The 19,879-nt window shown below is 50.5% G+C and overlaps 2 protein-coding genes across 21 annotated transcripts in view; one reads left to right on the top strand and one right to left on the bottom strand.

Annotated features, from left to right (window-relative positions):
- The window catches only part of KLHDC4 (kelch domain containing 4), a 723,698-nt gene that overhangs the window by 372,680 nt on the left and 331,139 nt on the right, over positions 1-19,879 (top strand). The gene's annotated exons all lie outside the window — the stretch shown is intronic.
- BANP (BTG3 associated nuclear protein) overlaps positions 1-19,879 on the bottom strand; it is a 128,377-nt gene that overhangs the window by 32,070 nt on the left and 76,428 nt on the right. For 11 of the 20 annotated variants that reach the window (XM_050773635.1, XM_050773644.1, XM_050773637.1 and 8 more), the window contains 3 exons: positions 15,353-15,489; positions 13,210-13,281; positions 10,587-10,625 (listed from right to left, as the gene is read on the bottom strand). In XM_050773635.1, the coding sequence (XP_050629592.1) occupies positions 10,587-10,625; positions 13,210-13,281; positions 15,353-15,489 (248 nt within the window). The remainder of the gene's footprint in view (positions 1-10,586; positions 10,626-13,209; positions 13,282-15,352; positions 15,490-19,879) is intronic. The other 9 variants (XM_050773647.1, XM_050773630.1, XM_050773634.1 and 6 more) reach the window with 1 other exon arrangement.

The raw sequence follows: 19,879 nt of genomic DNA, 5'->3' as shown, positions 1-19,879 counted from the left end.
TGTCCAGAAAAAAACCCACGTTTGACCCCTGTAGGCTTTTTGTGTGTTGACGACGGTCACAGTGTGAGAGCAGAGGAAAGGCGTGGTCCGCAGAGCTTTCCTGACACGAGGGTCCAGTGTGCCGCACAGTCTCAAAGACCCCGCCCCCCACCTGGCGAAGGCACTGCCTTCAGCGCCTTCAATTTTGAGGTCAGAAACTGTGCTGAGCCCCGATTCAATGCCCAGAACACTGTTGGAAACCACCTCCTTTCTTTAATCTGTGTGAGCGCCGATTCAATGCCGAGAACACTGTTAGAATCGATGTCCTTTCTTCCGGCCCCTTCTTTCCTCCATTACTGAAATCCAACCTCCCATATGGTGTCTGCGCTTTATTTAATTCTACAATTGTGCTGCAATCTCCTCAATGAGACAGATTAGTTATTTCTCCAAATGATTAGATACTTCTGGAAAATTATTTTTAGTTGGCTAAGTCTTCGATCACATCAAATTAATCAGAACCATAGCAAATGTACCTCTTGCTATTTAAACTCTGATAACTGACTATCCCCTATATGATATACCAAAATTCTGCTCATATTTCACTGTCCAAATTGAAAAACTGTTTTGACAAAGTCACGGCCAGCTGCTAAAGCAACACGAGTCAGAGGACCCGACCCAGCAGGCCTTGGTGGTCTTTGAGCAGACCCTGCATGTCCCATTACCCATCAGCTTTCCTGCCTTCCCCAGGGGACAGCCCCCTAAGTCCCAGCATTTGCTTCGGCCAAGCCCTTGCGGACCCTGTTAATCAGGGTTAAATTTAGACAGAATCTTCAAAATTTGTTCACGACAGTACATAGTCAGAGCAGCGTAAAAAGAAAGCACAGTCACACCCAACATTTGGGTGCATTACTGCCAAGTACACCAAACATAGGAAGGAGCCCACTATGTACTGCGCCCCTAGCTCACTGGTATTTTAAATCCTCTGACGACCTGAACATGGTCTGCAGGAGTGGTCTGCGCTCTGTGGGGAGAATGGCTGTTCTGGGTGACTAGTAGGAGTACATTAGGGTTGTTCCCACTGAGAACATCAGACTCCAGTGAGGCCCGGCGCCCTGAATTACTGCCCTCCTGCACATGTCCGGGAAGAGCCTGGATTAGAATAAGGACACCACCCACAGCCATCCCAGCTCACACCCATGGGCACTGATCTTTGAGCTCCAACGAGGGCTGAAAGAACAGACATGCGCCATGTTCCATTCTACCAAGCCTGACTGACGCACACCCAGGCGAAGGGCCAAACGGCTTCCTGGTTCGGGGGAAGGAGCAAGGCCCATTCACTGACATGCATGAAAATGCTGCCTTGACTGAGACTCTCACTACCTAACGGAGATGTGGGGAGAAACTGGCAGTGTTCGCTAAGGAACTAGGGCAAGCAGTCTTGGCCCTTCCCTACCCTGGTGTTCTGTGTTATGTGATGCGCATCAAGCCTAAACTCCCGGCAGCCCCGGGAACTCCGGTTTGGGATTTTAAACAACACAAACAATGCCACCTCCCACCCAGGACCGCACGAGCTCACGGCTCCCTAAGATCACCAAAACACATTCATGTGATATGGCTGTTTTTTTTTTTTTTTTTGAGATGGAGTCTCGCTCTGTCGCCCAGGCTGGAGCGCAGTGGCGCGATCTCGGCTCACTGCAAGCTCCATCTCCTGGGTTCACACCATTCTCCTGCCTCAGCCTCATGAGTAGCTGGGACTACAGGAGCCCGCCACCGTGCCCGGCTAATTTTTTGGGTTTTTTTAATAGAGACAGGGTTTCACAGTGTTAGCCAGGATGGTCTCAATCCCCTGACCTCGTGATCTGCCTGCCTCAGCCTCCTAAAGTGCTGGGATTACAGGCGTGAGCCACCGTGCCTGGCCAACGTGATACGGATTTTAAAGAACACAAACACAACACAGTGAAACCTCGTCTCTACTAAAAATACAAAAATTAGCCAGGCGTGGTGGCGGGCGCCTATAATCCCAGCTACTCAGGAGGCTGAGGCAGGAGAATTGCTTGAACCTGGGAGGCGGAGGTTGCAGTGAGCCGAGATTGCACCACTGCGCTCCAGCCTGGGCAACAGAGCAAGACTCCATCTCAAAACAAAAAAAAATAATTAAAAACATTAAAAAAAAAAAAACATAAACGCCGACTCCCACCCAAGACCGCACAAGCTCACAGCTCCCTACGATCACTAGAGCACGTCCACGTTACGTTCAGTGTTTCTTTACCAAATCGTTCCATTCACGTGAAAGAATGAATTTTGTAGTCCAGATTGCTTTACAGTGACGAGGTTCAGATGATCTGCTTTAAAAGGTTCAGTCCTGGCGATCATTTTCACACGAGAATACTTCCTAGTTAATTAACTAATGCTTTGAGTATGCAGTTTTAAAACAGTATCTCTAAAATCACACACACACATTCACACATGCAAAAGGCAGAAGTGAAAGGCCGACCTCCGCATCAGGAGGCTCAAAGGGCCACAGTCCAGTGATGTCACTCAAATGAGCAGCTGTTACTCCTTGCACGTGTACAGGGTAAAGCTTCTGTCTGTAGACCTCAGCCCACCTACTCACCACCTGGGCACCAGTGCTTGTGTGGTCACTTTTTGAGGATTTGCACCGCCCCTCCCTGAGTGCTGGAGTGTGGACGGCATTCGCCAAGGGCAGCCCAGAGGCTGGTGAGTGCCAGGTGGACCATGTGCACCCAGCAAAGCCCACCAACTTCCTAAGCAGGTGCTACTGGCACCCCACTGCGGTGAAGAGGGCACTGAAGCACGAGGAAGCGACACTGCTGCATCCCAAGATGACAGACACTGAGGGAGCAGCCGCCCTGAGACTGGGACCTGTGGTGACTCTCCCACCCTCCACCCATCCAGTTCTCTCCCAAAAGATATGCCAACCACAGCCAGGCCCTCATCTGTGGCCAAGAAGAGTATCTGAGGAGGCGGCCTCAGGGAGAAGAAAGGTGCTGTGGTCAGGGTGGCACCAACTCCAATTCTCCACTCTACTCACAGGCTCCCCCACCTCTGGCTGGTTTGAGTGCCCAGCATAGCAGGGCTGTGTGGGGAGCGAGGGGAGTGCTTCTCTTCCGGGAATGAACGAGGGAGTCAGGCATGTTATATCCGACAAGTGCTGCAGAGGGAAGAAAGGTCCTTTCTGTTGCTGGAAGAGGCTGGGCTCTGGCCCCCAAGGGCTGCTCCCGCTGAGGCCCCTTGGTACAGCCCAGCTGCAACTGAGGCCTTCCTTTGGCCCCGGCCTCTTCTGCAAAAAACACTCAAATGCACGCACGGACAACTCTGTCAGAGGCTTGTGGACGGCATGGAGGGGCGTGGCCAGCCACGGCAAACATCAAGCCATCTTCTGTCCCATACCCGCCAAATGACCAACAGAAGGCCAGCCACGCCAAAAACCTGACTGCAGTTCTCAGGGATACTTCATTCTAATGCCCAAGTGACACGGATAATCCTAATTTTCCTAATCTAGATGAAAAGCCCTGAGAAGTATGCTAAAATTTTTTTTTTAACTAGCACGTTTATAATCATTTTTCTTAAACTTGAATGTGATTTTTTTAAAAAGCTCCCCAATTCAAGAAAATCTTTTGATTTATCAAAATATGAGAGGAAGAATATTAGTATTTGCAGTGTAAACTTTATATAGTTGTAAGTTTTTAAAAAGTACCTAATTACACAGGTGCAGTGGTGCACACCTATAGTCCCAGCTACTCAATTACAACTCAGAACTACAAGCTCTTAAGAAAGAGGCATTACCGATCATCCATTCCAGTATTTTTCAAAGTGTAGGTTGCAAAATCAATGCAATGTCTCACAGCCAGTTTTCAAAGAGACAAAAAGGAAGAGAAACAGAAAAGCAGAACAGAAAACAGAATAAAAAATACTAGTGCAATCAGCACACAGTAATACCGTTCTGTGGACCTGTTCTGACCATGTAAGTGTACACACGTGAGCGAGGGAGGAGGGCTCTGGAACCACCATGGAAAGCTGCCTTCTCGCTGTGGCCTGTTGTACTGTGGACCTGTTCTGACTGTGTGCACACGCACGAGCGAGAGAGGAGGGTTCTAGAACTGTAATGGAATGCTGCTTCCCGCTGTGGCTTGTGCAGATGCTGGTAGAGTCCAGCCATGCGGCGTGCGTGCACTCATCACTCCCGAGGCAGGCAGCCTCCGCCTCAGAATGAGAGTTGGCCTTTACGGGGAGTCTGCCCAGGTCATGCAGCACTGGCTCAGGGTACCCATGGCAGCAAAGCAGCTGCACCAAGATGCAGGTATGGCCAACCAGTGGCTCCTCTGCCAGCTCCTGAAGTGGCCAACTGGTCTATCCGCCTTGTGCAAAAGTTCCCATGGCCTCATAAAAAAGTCATCCATTTTCATTTAAAATGCACTCAAAAATAAAGTCATCCACCTCCCTGCAAACTTCAATCCTTATGACTCTTAATTTTTAAGGGCTTTTTTTGTTTTTCAGAATCTTCTGAAAATCTGCACCAAATTAAAGAGTCTATTATCCTTACCACTAACTGAAACTTGAAATTCCTTAGACAAGAAATTATTTTACACTCCTGGCATACATACACTCTGAACGTATTCTCCCCCTCTGTGCATCACTGGCACACCAGACTGCCTCTCCCAGCACCAGGGAATTTCAGGGAATTCTAGATGCCCCCGATTCTGGTCTAATTTACTATACAAAGCCTGTCCTCTATTCCAACCAATTCTGCAATCCCTTAACCACATGGGCAATAACACCTCCATCTACATCATTCCAAATTGCTACTATGATATCCTTATTTGATCTTCATGCCCAGGGCAGCAAATGATTACTTTCTTTTTTTTTTTTTTTTTTTTTTTTTTTTTTTTTTTGAGACGGAGTCTTGCTCTGTCGCCCAGGCTGGAGTGCAGTGGCGCGATCTCGGCTCACCGCAAGCTCCGCCTCCCGGGTTTACGCCATTCTCCTGCCTCAGCCTCCCGAGTAGCTGGGACTACAGGCGCCCGCCACCTCGCCCGGCTAGTTTTTTGTATTTTTTAGTAGAGACGGGGTTTCACCGTGTTAGCCAGGATGGTCTCGATCTCCTGACCTCGTGATCCACCCGTCTCGGCCTCCCAAAGTGCTGGGATTACAGGCTTGAGCCACCGCGCCCGGCCTAAATGATTACTTTCAAACACTCACTGAGCAACAAAGCCAACACTACGGGGATCGTCCAGTAGAGGAAAATGCTGCCCGGATGCCTCGCACCCCTAGTGAGGGAGGGACAAAAGAAATCAACACAGTGTAATCAGCTTACGAAGGAGCCGTTTCTCCAGAACTCCACTCTCAACGAAGAAGCACCCAGAACATAGCCACAAACGCATCTAAACAGCCAAAGGCCCAGGCTCAACTCCACGCTGCTCACGCGAAGGAGCCACCCACGCCTGGAGCCATGACCAGAACCAGCCACTGCATCTTAATTTCACCTCCCACAGCAGTGGCTGTTTGGCTTCCCCGGCAGCAGATTAGGTGCACGATGAGGAATGACGAGGACGGGGCAGTGTGCGGGAGGCGAGGAGGGCAGCACATGTCCACACACACGGGGCTCCGCTCTACAAAGCCCGAGATGGAGACTCTCGTTAGGCACCTCCCACAGTAACCAGAATGCTCGTTCTTATGTAAAGTTGTTATTCAGGAGGGAAGACAATACACAACCTTTGAAACCAGCTGAAGTGGTTCAAAAGAATTTTAAAAATATCTTAATTTTTTGAAAAAAACATTGAATTGTACACTTTATTTATTTTGAGACAGGTCTTGCTCTGTTGCTCAGGCGTGAATGCAGTGGCACAATCACGGCTCACTGTAGCCTGGGCCTCCTGGGCTCAAGCGATCCTCCTGCCTCAGCCTCATGAGTAGCTTGGGACTACAGGCACACACCACCAGACCTGGCTAATTTTTTTTTTTTTTTTTTTCTGTAGAGGCAGGGTCTCACTATGTTGCCCAGCCTGGCATCAAACTCCTAGGCTCAAGTAATCCTCCCACCTCGGCCTCCCCAAAGTACTGGGATTACAGGTGTGAGCCAGCACAAAACAATTTTTTTTTTAAAGATTCAGCTGCAATTTCAATGTCAGTGTTCTAAGGAATCCCTTCACCTCCTCTTCCCTCTCCCAGCCAGCGATGCTGGAACACTGGGGCATGACAGCATGTGCACCTAGAGGTCAAAATGAACAATAAAGACAGAGAAAGGACTGGAGTGGAAACTGGAAACTGGTCACCACAGCTGGGCAGCTGGCAGAGCAGAGGCCACAGGGGCCCACAGCTGGGAGGAAGTGAGTGCTCCTGGAGGGGAGGCTGAGACACAGCGCCGGAGGGCATGGCTCGGGGAGGAGGAAGCGGGCACCATGCACCCAGTGCGTCCCCATACCTGCGCACCCGCCGCCATCCCCTGAACCTCATCTTCCCAAATGGCTCTTTATGAAGCCTCTGATGCTCTGCCAATCTTTCCAGACCTATTGCCCACATTTGGGATGCACCGTCCGCTACTACTACCCCCAACACTGGTCACAGGAGGCTGAGCACTGGGGGCTCCATCCAACCTCGCTGGACCTGGGTGCCCATGGCCTCCGGCCTTGCACAGGCAGTCACCCTCCCTGTGGCTGTGCCATCCGCTGTCCTGAGGCCTTGGGGCAGGTGGCTCTCCAGATTCCTACTATGTCTCTCATCCTACTACTGCGTCTCCCACCCTCCTACTGCGTTTCCCACCCTCCTACTGTGTCTCCCACCCTCCTACTGTGTCTCAGGCTCTGTGGTTCCTGTGCACTCTCAGTGTGCCCAACAGGGCCTGAAATGGACTCTAATCGGTATTCCTTAGTGTAGGGTCACGCTCACCTGCACAGCACCTGTCAGCAGACGGCCTCAGCCAGGAGAGCTCTCCCAGAGTCAATGAACAGCTGTGGGTCCCACCCTGCCTGCAACCCAGCACCAGATGGGGCATTCCATCTCTCAGCAAGGAAGAAAAGCAAGGCCGCTGTGGACATGAAACTGACCACATGGCTTCAAATCGTGCAATTCTTCATGTTTTCTATTCAGACAGCAAATGGCAACTGTGGGATGTGACTAGAATCTCTCAATATTTAATTTGAAGAAAACATGACTCAAACAGGATGGCCCCCTGGCAGCCGGTGCCACAGGGTCACACCAACGCAGCACAATGGCGCTTCCCAGCACCACAGCCACCAGGGCCCTCCTGGAACGGAGGCTGCTGCTGGCTGCAGACGCGGCCTCAAACCCACCACCCCAGCAGCAATCCACAAGCACAGCGCACATCCCTCCCTCCATGGAACAGGGAACGGAGGCTGTTTTCACAGAAGCCATCCACTGATCAGAAAATAGTCAGTTAACGGCAAGAAGTAACAGCAACGATCATCTCAGAAGTGGAACAGGAGGAAAACAGCAACAAATGTGAGCCCAGCACAAGGAAAGCGGGCGGGGTGCAGGATGTGGGGCACGGGATGCAGGGCACAGGACACAGGGCGCAGACCCCGGCCCCAGGATGGAAAACGAACGGCCAGAAGAGGGTAGGCCTGGCCACCCTCCCGAGAGGATTTCTAGCTGCTCTGTCAGATTCTGAGTCTGTTGCCACATAACCATTCTTAAATGACAGTTGGAACTAGGGAATCAGATGGGACTACTAAGCTAATCCTCAGTGATCTAGGAACTTAAAGCAGCCGCATCCATTTCTTAGTGTTCTCTTACTCCAGCTGGGGTGCTGTTCCTTGTCTTCCCTCAGCTCTCTGGAGCGAGCGTGGGCTGCAGGGTCTCCCATAATCAAGCCAGTGCTCACAACGAGGGCAGGCCAAGGGCCTCCGGGACAGGACGGGGAGCTGAAAGGGCCTCCGGGACAGGACGGGGAGCTGAGCCATCTGCAATGTCACACGAAGGACGCTTCTGAGGTCAAGTCTGGCTGGAGAAGACAGAGCCTTAGACCCACGTGCACTATCCTCCTGTGGGCACAGGGGCGGGGAGGAGAGCGAATGGGCTGTGTGACCCCCCCACACGGCTCAGGGCTTCTTAGCCCAGTAGACAACATGGAGGTGAGTGGGCTTCTCTGTGCTTTCTGAAACATCCTTCTGTCTCCCAAACGTGTGGCCAGCCCGGAGGACGAAGCCTACATGAGCAGGGTGAAGCTCTGCAGGAATGAGAACTGGCCAAATGATGGAAAAAGAAAGAACTTCTACAAATGGAAGATGAGGGGTTCGCTACACAGATTTACCAGAAAAGGCAGCTTCAGATAACACAACGGTTTCCTTAAATCATACACCAGTTTCCTTCCAAAGAGAAGCAGGGGCCATGTACTGAGCTTCTGCCTGCCACCCTGAGTGGTAGCACTGGCCTCTCCTGAAGCCGTCTTTGATTTGAGGTCCCACAAATGCAACTGATAATAGGAATCAGGAGGTGGGAAGAACATAGGAGAGTTCATAAGGGGAAAAAACCAGGTGATTTATAAATTATTATTCGTTTCACATAAAAAGTGGTAGTACGGCAGCTTTACGCATTCTGCAGTGAGGCCACTTAGAGTGGGGACTTGGAGGGGCCACGGCAGACAAGGGAATGAGCAGCAGATGAGACCCTGCTCGCAGTGCAAAGGCATGTGGGGCAGCAGCAGTGACGGAGGAACGACAGACACCAGAACACAGCCTTGTTCAGAGGATTCCAGACAGCAACTCCTCCAACATCAACCCTGCGTCCTTCCCGAACTCAGATCTGTGCTGGAGTCAATGGGCCTCCACGCCTGCTGAGAAAAGCTGGAATCTCTGTCCTCACAACAGAGTTGGCGGGATTCTATCTACAATCATAAACAGAAGCACTGCAGTAATACAGTGTAAAGAGCCTGGTTCTATCTTTAAAATTCCAAGTGGATTTTGTTCAGAGGCAGAGAGGGGAACAAGGGAATATCGAAGGTGACATGCCTTACAAAAATCTTCCTAGGAGTTAAAGTCCAGCAGCGTTTTAGCTATGATACAGTTCCACTACCAGCATAACCATAAACCACTATGTTGCACAAAACTAAGACGGACCACCGGCTGGGAGTCCTGTCCTCTGCTGCCCCAGTGACTGTGAGAACCATGGCGGAGAAAGGCACGGAGAACCAACCCGCACTGCACCGACCACAGCCTCATTACCCCAGCGGAATGAGCGCAAAACCACAAGTGTGGATTTAAAAACTGCGCATTCCTTTGGCTCTTCTCCAAAGCAGCAATTGCATACTTACAGACGAGCGACGCTGCAGGATTACCTGAGAAAACCTCATGCTGATCTTTAAGAAGAAACTTTCCAACTAAGAAACACTGACATAAACCAGTTCTGGAGGGTCTGCAGCCCTTCTCCCAAGGGGCCTCTGAGGGGTCAAGGGAAAGCCCACGGGACGCATGTGCCCTTCTGTCCCTGTCATCTGCGAGGCACCTTGCTCCGGGGGTGCCCTGGGCTCAGTCGGGTCAGAGATCCGCGGGGCCTGGCCTTGGCAAAGGGAACGCACGCAGGTTCCTCAAAGGACAGTGCCCTGTGGTTTTGAAAACTGAGTACGATCTTTCTACGCAGTGAGCTCTGTGTTTATGGTTCTCACCGCCAACCTCCCAGGTTCTGTTTTACGAAATGGGAAGATCACCCAGACTCTTCAATAATGATCCAGAGGTGATAGCCGTCTCCTGAATAGAAAGGGTCTTCACCAGGACCTGGGAACACACAGCCTCAAAACCTCCAGCGAGTTCACTGTGTCCTGCACAGCAATGCCCTCCCCAGGACACGCACTGTCAGGGCACATCATTTTGTAAAGACAACTTGTACCGGGGTGCTCAACGAATGGTCACTCTTTTTGTCAAGGATTAGAAAGCAAGCAAGCTTGTGAGTTTGACGGCAATACACAGGAGTGAAACCACCTTTTCCTACCAGAGCTATCTACTCAAACACGACCACCACCAACATCCACACGTGTGTGCAGAAAATAACCATCTGCACGGGGTGGGGTTTGGGGTCCGAGGGGAAGGCACGTATCCGCCAGAATGCAAAAGCTACCGAAATCCTACGGAGCAGCAGATGTGACCCCCAAGCCCCACCCTCCCCCTTCCAGGCCTGTGCATTGCCATGGTGAGGAAAACCAGTCCTGCTCTGGGGCTCACACTGAGAGGCCTTCGCACCCTCACTTCCTCCTGTGGCAGCCCCCATTCCTTGGCAGCACAATGGCCTGTATGTGACAGAGGGGCTGTGGCACTCACCTGACCATCCGCCCCCTCCCATGAGAGCCCCACTCCTTGGCAGCGCAATGCCCACGTGTGTGTGGAGACCAGGGCACACACCTGACCGTCCCACCCCGTCCTGTGAGAGCCCCACCCCTCCGCAGCGCAATGCCTGTGTATATGTGTAAGGACTGGGGTCGCTCACCTGACCGTCCCACCCCCTCCCATGAGAGCCCCATCCCTTGGCAGCGCAATGCCCACATGTACATGGGGACCAGGGCACTCACCTGACCGTCCCACCCCCTCCTGTGAGAGCCCCACCCCTCAGCAGCGCAACTCCTGCACTGGGACACTCACCTGACCATCCTGCCCCACGTGATGGATCTGGAGGTTGCCCTGCAAAGAATGAGAGGAGGAGACGGTCATGAGCAGAAACACGCCAAGACACCCGTAGACTCGGCAAACACGCCAACACACATCACGGGCCATTTGAGAATAACAAGAAAAACACTGGTTCTAAAAATTCAACCTCTAGTAGCAACAAAAGCTCCAAAATAAAATATTTAGATTTTTAGGTACTATTTATTATCTTAAAGGTGAACAAACAACTCAAAAAGCACTGTACCCATTCCCCCACCCTGACCCCAAATGAAAATGTCATTTTGGCTTCATTTTTTATTTTGAAAGAATTTGACTCACAAAAAGTACAGAAAGTAGCAGAGAGAGGTCCCATGTGTGTGCCACCCAGCTGCCCCCAGTGAGGACGCTTTGCTGAGCTGTGCGGCATCACCATGCCAGGACATGGGCCGCACACGAGGAACCAGCTCACTCAACCATGGAGCTACCAAGAGCTCTCCAGCTAGAAACTCGCTTTCATTTGTTGTAAAAAGGAACTGTTTTAAGACTGTTAGACCCTGCTAAACGTTTATTTGCAGATATCCTGTTTTAACAAAATAATTTCAAATGAACACGGTATGAATTTACGGTGGAGACTGCATACTGTCACTTATCACAAAGCCATCGTTAGCATTATCAGCAATTTCTAACTTACTGCATTCAAATCTTAATGAAAACAAAAGATCACCTATACAAGATAGATTCAGTTTTGAAAACTGAAAAGAGGAAAAACTAATAATAAAAAATTGCATTCGAGTAGTCAAGATTTTTTAGCATAAACTATAAAAAGCAAATGTGTGTTTTTTCTTTTGCTGCTGTTTCAATTTTCCTTCATTTCCAATGACTCTAAGGAAATTAAGCATTCTGACGCACTGCATGGACTTCCAGGTATTCAAGAACTCTGGCTGAGCTCTCTGACAGTGAGCTCAGCCTCCAGCCCCCACTTGTCTGTGCCTTGAGAAGCAAACCTTCCCCTGCCCTTCAAAGGCAGCTCCTGCACTGGAAGGTGCTGCTGGGATCCTGCACCTCGCAGCCGCTCAGGCCCCCGACTCCTGCACCTGACCGCACTGAGCCTACTGGTGCCATCTCCCGGCATCTCCACAGAGATGGTCCCTGACCCACCCACAGACACAGAACCAGGCCCTGCTCCTTCCTGGACACTCTGGCCTCCCGGGACCGTCCCCCACCTGCCCCCCACCCCGGTGCTTCCTTCCATCCATCCATCTGACCACATGTTTCTTAGTGACCTGGTCATCTTGCTGTGTGGATGAGCCCACTCATTCCCAGTCGCTTACGGCCCCCACAAGAATTTGTTCCTCCCCTTTCACCTCATCCTGATTCCACCCTCGGAATGCTTATGCATGTGCTCCTCTCTCAGGATAACCCACTGGGAACTGCTGGTGTCCAAATTAAAGCCACCGCCAGCAGACACGTCTGAGTCCCTGGGGCTCCTCCTGCCACGGCATGCATGTGTCCACAGTCTTGCTCATGGGCACTTGGGCAGGAGCCTCTGCGCCCACCGTGAATCTCTGAAGGCAGAGCTTCTCTCTCCTCCGCTCCCCAACAGCACCTGCACCCAGCACGAGCTCCCGGGAGGCCTCGCATGCTAACATCTCCATGAGTCCCCTCGACCTCAGCATCCGAGCTTCCTAGACTCTGCTGCTGGTGTGTGTGGAGAAACCTGAGATCTTTGTAACGACACACTGTCATGCACCAAACACAACGCTGGTGCTATTGTCACGACCTAGAAACAGCCATGTTCCTCATCCCCCAGAGCGCACCACGGTCACTCAGTACAACACGTGTGTGCTGCTTAGTGCCCCGCGCCTGCTGCTGCCCGTGCTGTAGGAAACAGCCCAGAGTCGAAGGACAGTCACCAGCCACCCAGGAGACAGTCCTGCTGTGGCACGCAAACACGGAGCACCGCAACCGGCCAGCCTCGGCTTTCCAAGAACTCAGACTGTCACTCCTGCCTTCACATTCCAGACCCCAACAGCAGCTGAGCCCACACTTCTGAGTGCATGGCCAGGCAGAGCTCCAGAAATGGAGACAGCGGAGATAATCACAGACCTGGCAGGTGCGCCAAGGGCTATTCCCAGCTCTCAGGACCGGCAGCATCACCTCATGGGATTCCCCAACGTCCCATGAAATCGGCACTAATCCCACAGAGGCCACGAGGAAGCTGGGGCCACATGGCAGGTGAGGGGGTATGTCAGGTCACCTGTGCAGGGGTAGACCACACCTTAGCCACACTGGGAGCCTCCCCTGGCAGGAAGGACAGGGCCGGACAGGGAGAGAAGGGTACTCAGAGGGCACTTCCAGCCAGGAGCAGAAACGTCAACCCAGGAGATCTTTACCAAGACAGACCAGAAGCTGTGGAGACCAACAGACAGGAGGGGAGGCAGTGAGGCCACAGAGACTGCAGGCCCGCCACGCGCACCCCGGAAGCAGAGTCCTGAAGCCCTTGCCCACGTTCCCCGTCCTCTGGGGCTCCCGGCTGCCCTCGCACTGTGACACCGATGAAGGTCGAGAGCACGCGGGCACCGTGCCCGCAGGGACAGTGCTGCGGCAAGAGGTGACTCACCTCGCTGTCCTGCGTGATCTGGACTTGCTCCCCCTGCGGCACCTGGGCGATGTGGAGGTGTCCCTGTGGGATCCGCAGCAAGAGAAGACACCAAGAAGCATCAGAAGAAAATCAAAAGCAAAGGAAACAAGAAACGTCTTCCGGAATGTTTGTTCTTATCTGTTTATAATTCAAAAAGATAACTGAATCCTGAATAGTTCAATACAGTCTGTGGTCACCTCTTTAAATTAAGCTTTTGGTTCACAGCAGTCCCCCTCATCCATGAGGGTTTTGTTTCAAGAAGCACCCCTCCCCCCACTATGTGGACACCAGAAACCGTGGATGGTGCTGAACCCCGTATATGCTATGCTTTCTCCTGCCCATACGTGCCACACAGCTTGGACATGCTGGACAAAGGAAGGACTCACGTCCTGGATGGGACAGAGCAGGACGACCAGATTTCATCATACTACTACCCAGAAGAATATGCAATCTGAAACTTACAAATTGTTTATTTCTGGAATTTCTCATCTAATATTTTCAGATCACAGTTGACCATGGGTAATTAAAACCTGGGAAAGTGGAGGTATGGGTAAGGGGGGGCTACTGTGTAATATACACAGAACATCTTCCAGTACTTCACGAAGGAGCAATAGGTCCCAGGAAAGATATTTACATCTTTACATGTTACTAAACAAGTAAATTTTAAAATGTGCCTGACACATAGAAAAGAGGGGAAACAGAAAATCAGAATGACACCTCTTTCCAAATGATACGTTCAGCTCTCTGGGAAAGCTGGAAGGCTACGCATGGAGCTTGTGGCTGGAGCAGGGGAGCTATTCACGTGCCTACACTCACAACAGGGCAGGCAACGTTTTTCAAATCAAAGAAACACTCATATGACTATTTAAACAGTTTGAGTAAACATTAATAAATGTGATTCAAAAAAAAAAGTCAAAGAATCCAATGTTTATACATACAGGCAAACAAATAATTCCTATAAAACTATAAATGAATACTCCTTATCTTATTTGAAATTATCTCTGAGTCAAAATGGATCTTAAACTCCTGTAGAATGTTCTTTGTAAGCCTTATGGCAAAGTTATCTACTCTGGAACTCTTTCAAAGAACTTCTTACTAACAAGATGAGAGGAACTGACGTTGTGAATGTCAAACAAATTAATAAGCTTATTAAATAAGACTCACTATTCATAACTGTCTCATCTCCTTTGGAAGAGGAAGGGTAATGCCCCCTCTAAAAGCCCCAGAATTTTCTGGAAGCCTTCCCTCTTCCAGACAGCGTGCTGAAGCCACACTGAGATGAGAGCCACGCCCCACTCTCAACAGCGAAGGACCTTGTTTCCAGGAGAAAGCCCGGGCGACACGTAGGCACACAATGACCTCTGTCTTCAGAGGTCCCAAGGGTGCTGGTGCCACTAAAGACATCAGCGATGTCTACTGGTACATGTAAAATTCCTAGTCACCCAGCAAAGCTTCCAGAAAAGTCTTCCTTCCTTCTCAGCCACCCCCTACTCTTGCGCCACAGAATCCAGGAGGTGTCTGTAGAGGGACTTCACCTGGGAGTCAGCCCCGAGCTCATCAGGCTGACCACAGCTTGGGCCACAAAACCCCAACAGAGAACTCTGCACGGGCAAGGCAGGACATTGACTCACTGCTGGGGCAGTGCCCGCCCAACCCAGGTGTGCTGAGTAACTCCAAGGCAAACGCTGATGGGAACAATGACCTCAAGCTTTTCCCACTGATCCTAGAAGGAAATGACTCTTTCCCTCAGTGAGAGGGCGCCTGCGCTTCTGAACTGAGAAATATTTCTGATGCTTCCCAGGAGCATGAGCTGGGACAGGCACCACCGTACGGCCTAACCCTCGCAGCTGACTGCCCGCCTGACTGCTGGCAGGACTAAGGTGAGCTGGGCGCCCGCTCCACCATGTGCTTCAATCCCCAGGCTCTGCAGCAGCCGCCCCCACCTGTGAAATGTTAAGAGCGCATGGCTATGACAACCTCTACTTTAAACGGGGACCTCGTGCCTCCTCCCAAGCTACCACTGTGCTTCCGAAACAGTGGAACCGGTGGAGGCCGCCACGGCCCTGCCGTGGCCCGCCCTGCAGCCCCCTTTCCCAAGGTGCGAGGTGGAGGGGGTACGTACTACTTGCACCTGTCCGTCTTCTCCGATCTGGTGGATCTGCACCTGCTGAGCGTTGGCCAGCGCGTAGTGCAGGGCCTGCGGCTGCGGCTGTGGCTGCGGGAGCTCACTGGCGGGAGGTGGGGTGCTCATCATCGGCTCTGTGGGGGCGACAGGTGTGAACGGGGTGAACGAGAAGTTTCTTAGGCATTGCCTCTTGCGGCATGTGTGCACCCCTGTCCCTCCCTCTTGACTCCCACAGCAGAGAAGAGGAAATGCTTCATTTTTCCTCGACTCGCTGCGTCTCCACTCTTCTGCAGAGATCGCTACGAGTGAGTCTAAGGAACTGAGGCTTCCAACATGGAACGCAGAAGCGCCTGAGAGTGGAGTGATGTTGCTGTGACAAAACCCCTTCCAGTCCCAACTTCTTTAAATGAATAAAGTTCTTCAAGTGGACATTAAAAGCTGTGCTGGCAATATTTGTCCATGGGGAATTAAACTAATAGGACAAAAGCCTCATCCATACACTTAAAGGTACATTTCCGACAAATTTTACTTGCTGTGTTTAATCAAAATGAGATACATTTGCTTTGATGTACTGTGTATTAATTTTCACTGTAATCATGTCTCAATCTTAATTTTCTTAAACACTTAGAATATTAAGAGCACAGAAAAACTTTTTAATTTTCAATGTATACATGTAGCTTTGTTGCAGAGAATTATAATAACTAATTAAAAAAAACTTTTAAGCATAAAAATGTAGTAAGAAGGACCGGGCACAGTGGCTCACACCTGTAATCCCAGCACTTTGTGAGGCCAAGGCAGGCAGATCACCTGAGGTCAGGAGTTCAAGACCAGCCTACCCAACATGGTAAAACTCTGTCTCTACTAAAAATACAAAAATTAGCCAGGTGTGGTGGCACACGCCTGTAGTCCCAGCTACTTGGGAAGCTGAGGTAGGACAATCACTTGAACCTGGGAGTCAGAGGTTTCAGTGAGGCAAGATCATACCATTACACTTAGCTCCAGGCAACAGAGCGGGGGGGGGGGGGGGATATTTTTTACCAATAGCTAATGGGAGGTATTAAATTGCCATAGTACATAGAATCCACTGAAAACATTTTTTAAAGTAACAATAAAATGTTGGCTTTTTTTTTTTTTTTTTTTTGAGACAGTCTTGCTCTGTCACCTAGGCTGGAGTGTAGTGGCGTGATCTTGGCTCACTGCAACCTCTGCCTCCTGGGTTCAAGTGATTCTCTTGCCTCAGCCTTCCAAGTAGTTGGGATTACAGCCACCCACCACGATGCCCAGCTAAATTTTTTTGTATTTTTTGTAGAAAAGGGATTTCACCAGGTTGGCCAGGCTGGTTTAAAACTCCTGTCCTCAAATGATCCACCTGCCTCAGCCTCCCAAAGTGCTGGGATTACAGATATGAGCTACTGTGCCCAGTCACATAATAAAATGTTGATACTTGCAATATGCTAGAAATTGCCCGGCTACACTAAATCAGAATCTGAATTTCATGAGATTCGAAGGTGGTCCTCCTGCATGTTGAACGTGGAGAGCTCGGCTCCAGCCAAAGACCCTGACTCCACCTGAGCACCTCCAGATGTGGGTGATGTCCCAAAGCAACCACCCCCAGGCAGTGCTGCACGCTCCACAGTGCGTTCCTGTCTGCCTGAGCAGTTACAGAGCACTTAGCACCATAGGTCCTCCAGCAAGCCTTGTGGACCCCAGGAAGAAAATGACGAAATCCCAGTTGGGCTGAAGCCCACCTCCGTGGACCTACTGCTCCTCCACTGACCCTCTCGGCACCTACAAAACCAGCCTAATTCTTCACTGATGCGCTGCTTCTCCAGGCATCTAACCATTATCAAACCTTGTGAAATCTCAATTTCTAACTGTTTCCGCAAAGACAACGGTTTCCAGCCCACTGCCACCTTGACAGTCCCTGGAGCGCTCCTCCCAGCGGCTCCAAAACGCCCCACCGGGGCCACAGGGCAGACAAGCTAAGAATGGGTGTGCTCCAGAGTGCACCTTCCAACCGCACGGGCTCCGAGGAAGGTCCTGCACACCGGCGCAGCCAGGAAAACACTCTGCTTCACACGCTGCTCCACCACCGTCTACTCCTGTGCAAATGCTTTCAGTCTACATTTTCAGCTATGAAATTTCAGCTCATTAAATTTACCCTCTCAAGATTTTAGTATCCTAATGACGCAGGCCAACATATCTGGCAGTCGTCAGGTTATATAACAACCGCTTCTTGCTTACTAAGGTCCTGGCAAGTAATTTAACTTGGGTTTTGATTCCCCATTGGATGAAACAGACCGCTAACCTTACCAAGTGCACGTACCCGAAACACATGGCAGGCAAGCCTGGAAACCACTCTCCTCGCTTTTCAAGTCTAGGAGTTCCCTACGGTTCTTTCTGATGTCTTCTATTTCTCTCCTTGCTATGTTCCTTTTTTCCTTTAAATTCTTGAATGTAATTTTAATAAATTTCAATGTCCCGGTCAGTTAATCCTAGCCAGGGTCCCTTCCTATATTTAATAAATTTCAATGTCCCGGTCAGTTAATTCCAGACAGGGTCCCTTCCTATCTTCTGATTTTCTGATCACAGGTCACAATTTCCTGCTTCCTGGTACTTTTGACTGGATACTGGAGATGGTGAATTTTACTTTGTTGGATGTCTAGGTTTTGTTGTCTTTCTTTTAAAATTGCTGTTACTTGTGGTTCAGTGTGATCTTTCTCAGGCTGTTTTAAGCTCCGCCTTTACTCTGGGATAGGTTAGTCGCTGGGGGGCGTGGCCTGCTAGTGCAGTGACGGCTGTTTTAAGCTCCGCCTTTACTCTGGGATAGGTTAGCCGCCGGTGGGCGTGGCCTGCTAGTGCAGTGATGGCGGTTTTAAGCTCTGCCTTTACTCTGGCGATAGTTTAGCCGCCGGTGGGCGTGGCCTGCTAGTGCAGTGACTGATCACTGAGCATTCTCCACTCTGGCTGCTGCGAATCCAATCGCCACCCAGCCTGGTGTGAGCTTAGGAACCATTCAGCTCATGACTGCCTTGGAATCCCCCAAACACCCAAGGAGGCCCCCGTGTAACCCTCTGCTCTTGAGAACTTGACTGCACTTTTAGCTGCCTCAGCCTCTCTCAACTCCAACCCACCTCCTCCACGTGGTGATGCAGCTGTGCTCTGCCTAGCATCCCCCCTCCCTCCTCTCGCGTTCCCTCTCTCAAGATCACGGTCCTGTGCTGCTGCTTGTCTAATGTCTTAGGACAGCCGATTCACAGATTTTTCTACAGATTTCAATGGCAAGAGAATTCAATCTGGTTCCTGCTACTATGCCTGACTAAAGTCAGAAATCTCCTCTCCTTGGCATATTTTTTTTTTTTTTTTGGAGACAGAGTCTTGCTCTATAGCCCAGGCTAGAGTGCAGTGGCGTGATCTCAGCTCACTGCAAGCTCGGCCTCCCGGGTACACGCCATTCTCCTGCCTCAGCCTTCTGAGTAGCCGGGACTACAGGCGCCTGCCACCAAGCCTGGCTAATTATTTTGGCATTTTTAGTAGAGACAGGGTTTCACCACGTTAGCCAGGATGGTCTTGATCTCCTGACCTCGTGATCCGCCCGCCTCAGCCTCCCAAAGTGTTGGGATTACAGGCGTGAGCCACTGCGCCCGGCTCTTTTTTGTTTTTTTGGGTTTTTTTTTGAGATGGCGTCTCGCTCTGTCACCCAGGCTGGAGTGCAGTGGTACAATCTCAGCTCACTGCAACCTTCGCCTCCTGGGTTCAAGTGATTCTCCTGCCTTAGCCTCCCAAGTAGCTGAGATTACAGGCATGCACCACCACACCTGGCTAATTTTTGTATTTTTAGTAGAGATGGGGTTTCACAATGTTGTCCAGGCTGGTCTTGAACTGCTGACCTCAGGTGATCAGTTCACCTCAGCCTCCCAAAGTGCTGGGACTACAGGCGTAAGCCACCACACCCGGCCCCTCTGACTTTTAAACAACATTTTTTAAAACTATAAAACAAACGCAGTGCTTGTTGGAATTAACTGAGAAACTACAATGAAAGACAAAGAGACAAATAAAAATTATCCTACTACCTAGAGACAGGCACTATAAAAATGATCACACATAAATGTTTAATCACCTTCCACATACACCTATATATTTACAATAAAAAATGATCTCATACCATAAGTCTAGTTCTCACGCCCACTCTCTGCCTAGCTATGAATATTCAAGAGCAGAATTCAAGTCATGAGCAATATTCCTCCAGCCCCATTTCAACAGCCACAGGTTACGCTGCTACATGGTATTTCATTGAATGCCGTTAACTCATCCCCCAGGACTGCTACCTTTCTAAAGTCCCAAGGCAGAATTCCTCATTGTAGTAGAAAGGCCTAGAATAGAAGAGCTTCTTCAACACAGGTCACTCAAGAAAGCGCTGCTTTAGGGACACAACTTGTGTGGCCCACTGCAGCCAGCCACCTCCCATCCTGGAGCCCCTGGGCAGCAGCTGAGGCTGAGTATCTGATAACTACCAAAACAGCC

The sequence above is a fragment of the Macaca thibetana genome, chromosome 20, assembly GCF_024542745.1.
Source record: "Macaca thibetana thibetana isolate TM-01 chromosome 20, ASM2454274v1, whole genome shotgun sequence".
NCBI lineage: Eukaryota > Metazoa > Chordata > Mammalia > Primates > Cercopithecidae > Macaca > Macaca thibetana.
This window is presented reverse-complemented; position numbering and strand designations above follow the sequence as displayed.